Consider the following 4,473-nt stretch of genomic DNA (forward strand, 5'->3'; position numbering starts at 1 on the left):
TGTGCTGCAGTCCATATTTTTCTTCATGGGAGGACATAGTTCTACTTTTATTTTGACCCACAGCAGACATAATGTAGGCCCAAGAACACGGGTGGGCAACCCCAGCCCTCCAGCTGTACTTTCACTACAAATCACATCATGCTTCTGCCTCTGGGAGATATGCCTCTGGCTGTCAGTCTTGCAATGCCCCGTGGGCCGCAGTTGGCCACCCCTGCCCTAGAAGATGCTATAGACGCTATAATACATACACAACGTACTCAGTACATATCTATATAATCAGGTGACCATCACAAAATGTAGACTGCGGGACGTCTGGGCTCACTATGATCACATGGTCACCGTGACAGCCCAGTCATATAGCATTTCCAAGACAGAGCCGACTGCCTGGCTCACCTCTCTATTTCCTCAAGAAAGGTTTTCTGTATCTTTGCATATTAGAGAAATCCGCGCTCTCCGCATGTCAACTTACTGCGGTTACATTAGCAGACGCCGCCGTGGTCATCACGCTGGGTTCTGCGGCGGTCTTCAGGTCGAGGCTGCTGACATGGAGGCCGCACGACGGGACGGCATTTTCCCATCCCGCTAGACAATGCTGGAAGACAGGAAGTGAAGAGTTACATTGTTTCCACATACATTTCGCGGCCGCTTGAAACATTCCGGATCAATCGCGGGGGTTATAGGTCCAGCTGAGAAAACAAAGCCGAATATTTTCATTATCTGCAGAAATCGGTTTCTTGGAACTGAAGTCACCAAATTGCGACACGAAAGGATTTTGGTAGAGAAACCGCCATAAATGGTGCAGACGCCAGCTGGCAGCCATCTTGGGTGTGTTGGATCTGGCAGCTCGTTCGCCTCTGATGATTTATGACAGGTACAGTGCCATCACCTTACACACTGCACATTCCCATCAGTCCCTGCACCCAAGGAGCTTACAATCTAAAGCCCCAATCTCACCCGCTTACAAGGGCCAGCTTAGACAGCAGCCAATAGCTCCCCGGCATGTCTTTATCAATAGCTGGCATGGCAGAGACTGCGCTACTTACTGACGGCAGGGCCAGCGTGTCTGTGGGGTCGAAGCTTTTTCTCCGATGAGCTCTGTACTTGTATGGAGGGAGCAGGGTGGATCTGGGGATGCTGACCCTGAAAAGAAGCCGATCAGATGCATTACTGAACATTGCCAATAATACTAGAGAAGGCTGGACCTCATTGATCGAGGTGTCTGAAAGATGTACTGCCCATGGTGCCCATAACAACCTATCACATTTCATACTCAAGACTGGTGATGGAAAAACTGGCAGCTGAATTAGTGCCCGACCTAAATGTAAGCGTAATATCACATCCATCTCTCCTTCTGGCTCCTTCACTTACCTGGGGGTACAGGTTACCTCACCTAGCACCAAATAGTTTCTTCAGAATGACTCCCCTCTCCCGCATAAAGTCAAGGAGCTTCGTAAAAATGTATGGCACCCCCCTGTTTCCTGGGCGGGTAAAGTAAATCTGGTTAAAACGTTTGTACTCCCTCACACATTATACTTATTTCGAGCCATGCCAATTCCATTGCTCCCGTCGTACCTGAAAGACCTACAAAAAGTATTCTGAATTCCTTTGTCTGGTCAGTAAGAAGGCCAGAATCCCGAAAAGCATCTTGTACACTCCTAAATGCTTTGCGGGTTTGGGAGCCCCGGACATCACAAAACTGGCATCTGATTGGCTCCCTATAGTAATGTGAACAGGTCAAATAAGCGTGTTGATGTGACACCACTCGCCAGGCTCTGATTACGTGGCCCCGACTAGCACGTAGCCATAGAGGCAAACGTCGACAGCTTCCATATGAGGCTTGTCACACTATTCTGCTTTAGACAGGTTCTCTTTCAAGTTTACCTCAAGCCAAAACGTAAAGTTTCAGGCTTTTGTGATTTGTTCTCTCCGCCTTTAGTTAGTGTGTGTGTGAGTGTGAGTGTGAGTGTGAGTGTGAGTGTGAGTGTGAGTGTGAGTGAGAGTGAGAGAGTGAGTGAGAGAGAGAGTGAGAGAGAGAGTGAGAGAGAGAGAGAATCCAAGATCTGACGGTTGTCATCAATCGGCTGTAGAGAGAATCTTCCAGCAGGTCAGAGGAAGGATTTTCCCTGATTTGGGGGAGATTTCCTCTTATTTCCTGTCTCTGGGGACGGCCGTGTGGTGAAATTTCCCTAACCGAGCTCCAGAATAACATTTCATCCAGTTGTGTATTGCACGCTCTCTTCTTTTTAACAGAAGTACCGGAATCTGTCTTTATATTTGCTTCTTCCCTGCACAGAGGGAAGAGAGAGAGAGACAGCAGTGTGAGAGAGGGGGGGACAGCAGTGTGAGAGAAGGGGGGCACAGCAGTGTGAGAGAGGGGGGGGGCAGCAGTGTGAGCCAATCATGTTCTACTGCATTGTAAAGTGCTGACAATGGCAAGCTGAACATACACTATACAATCTGATGCTAGGTATGTAGTGCCCGGCTGGGTGGATATATCGATGGTTCAGGTCAGTCCTCATAGTATATCATTTTGGTGAATGGAAAGGAGATTGTGCAATCAATATGTATAGTGTACAACCACCTAAAACAGTGGGATCTTGCCGACAGGAGGAGCTAACAGAGTGATGATTGCTGTGCTGCAGCTCCTTTGGCCAGACTGGGGTGGGTTGGGGATAAAGCTGCTAAACTGCAACGGAAAAAAAATGACCTCATGGACCTGCCTCTGCTGTCTGCTACAGGAGCCTGGATCGCAAGACTGGCTGTGCAGAGCTACCAATCTCCTGTAAAGCAAGACACTTCACACGTTGGTATTGCACCATTGTCCTGGAGTTCAGCTTAATTGCTCCATCAACAAGCGTCAGACAAACCTGATATAAGCCGGTTCATCCAATGTTGTGCGGCGCCTGCCCCGGCGCTTCTTACACACCGGACAGGCAGACTCCGCCCCCACGGGTGATATGAAGAGGCGGCTGTTGACTCTGTAGCAGTAAACACCTAAAAGACATGAAAACCGGAGACGTCAGTGAGGAGTCTCGGAAACGCGGAGCATGTTCATCAGGCAGACGTTTAACATTCCCGTACATTGGTGAGTGTCCAGCGAGACGTCCAGCTCTTCCTCAGATCCGGAGGAGTCTTCTGGGCCGGCTCTAGATGCAAACGGATCGACACGTTTAGGAGATTCAAAGAGCTGCTAAATCATAAGCCAATCAGAAGTCTTCATTCCTAATCCATGTGAATGTGAGTCATGTTGCTGTAATTACAGTTCGTCAGCAGTAGGGGGCAGCACATTAAACGCAGGACAATACACGCATTGCCCAGCACACACTGCAGCCAATCGGAACAGAATCCCCATTTAAACCCTATTTTAAGTTGGAGAAGTTATGTGTATTTTAGAGCAGGGGTAGGCAACCTCGGCACTTCAGCTGCTGTGGAACTACAAGTCTCATAAGGCATTGCAAGACTGAAGGCCACAGGCATGACTTCCAGGGGCAGAAGCATGATGGTATCTGTAGTTTCACCAAAGCTGGAGTGCCAAGGCTGCGTACCTCTGGTTTAGGGGCAGCTCTCTGATAACCTGGGGGGGTGTCCCACAGGGTCTCTGAAGTACATCAAAAGAATGAGAGCGCCACAAAACTTGAACGAGCCCAATAAGAATGTATTTTTCATGACAAGAGGTTAAAAATCCAACGCGTTTCAGAAACTCAAGACTCCCCCTTCATCAGGGCCTGAACGCTGGCAGTGATTCAGCCGGTACTGGACAAAAGTTGCAAATCAGAAGGTTGCTAAGACAGTGACTCGGGTCGCCAGACTGACGGTACCAACTGTCACTGCCAGCGTTCAAACCCTGATGAAGGGGGGAGTTGTGAACCTCTAAAACGCATTGGTTTTCTGATCTATTGGGGGCCACGTCATCCATTCACAGATCCCTAGGCAGGATCTGTGAATGGAGAAACTGCAAATCCCGTCGGCACAGGGACTTGTAGGTCTCAATGGAATACAAGTGCAGTGACGTCACCACACTTGTAGTCCATTCATTTTTCCATTCCTCCCTTCCTTTAAAATAGTGACGTTGTGCCGACTGGCTGGGGTACACGTTGGGGAATGTTTGTCCTGTTCTGTGGGTCGCTCTGCCCGTTTGCACCGTCTCCTTTGCCAGTTATAAGATGAAGTGAAGCGGTGTCCATATTTGCAGCCCGTTACCTGTGTCTGCCCCGGAACACTCACCCGGATAAGGACTCATGGACGCACTCTTCTTTGTTGACCTGTCGGAATTCCTGGATGTCGGAGAAGAACTCCTCTGATTTATTGGTGACCCCGGAGTTCACTTCCAGCAGCCCTGCAGGACAGACCATTACTGAGAAGGGACCGAACAAAATGGCCTCCGACCAAACAGAAACCCGAGTCTCCTAGATGTCCAGACCAAAACTTAGCGGCAGTCATATGTATTATCGGTTAACTCGATGATTAATATGT

At 49.0% G+C, this 4,473-nt stretch overlaps 1 protein-coding gene across 1 annotated transcript in view; it reads right to left on the reverse strand.

Annotated features, from left to right (window-relative positions):
- Positions 1-4,473, reverse strand: part of MIIP (migration and invasion inhibitory protein) — a 10,170-nt gene that overhangs the window by 669 nt on the left and 5,028 nt on the right. The window contains exons 4-8 of the mRNA XM_018570165.1: positions 4,225-4,336; positions 3,082-3,146; positions 2,868-2,994; positions 1,044-1,140; positions 470-592 (exon numbers count right to left, since the gene is read on the reverse strand). Coding sequence (XP_018425667.1) covers positions 470-592; positions 1,044-1,140; positions 2,868-2,994; positions 3,082-3,146; positions 4,225-4,336 — 524 coding nt within the window. The remainder of the gene's footprint in view (positions 1-469; positions 593-1,043; positions 1,141-2,867; positions 2,995-3,081; positions 3,147-4,224; positions 4,337-4,473) is intronic.

This window comes from Nanorana parkeri, unplaced genomic scaffold (genome assembly GCF_000935625.1).
Source record: "Nanorana parkeri isolate BGI_ZX_2015 unplaced genomic scaffold, ASM93562v1 scaffold1469, whole genome shotgun sequence".
Lineage (NCBI taxonomy): Eukaryota > Metazoa > Chordata > Amphibia > Anura > Dicroglossidae > Nanorana > Nanorana parkeri.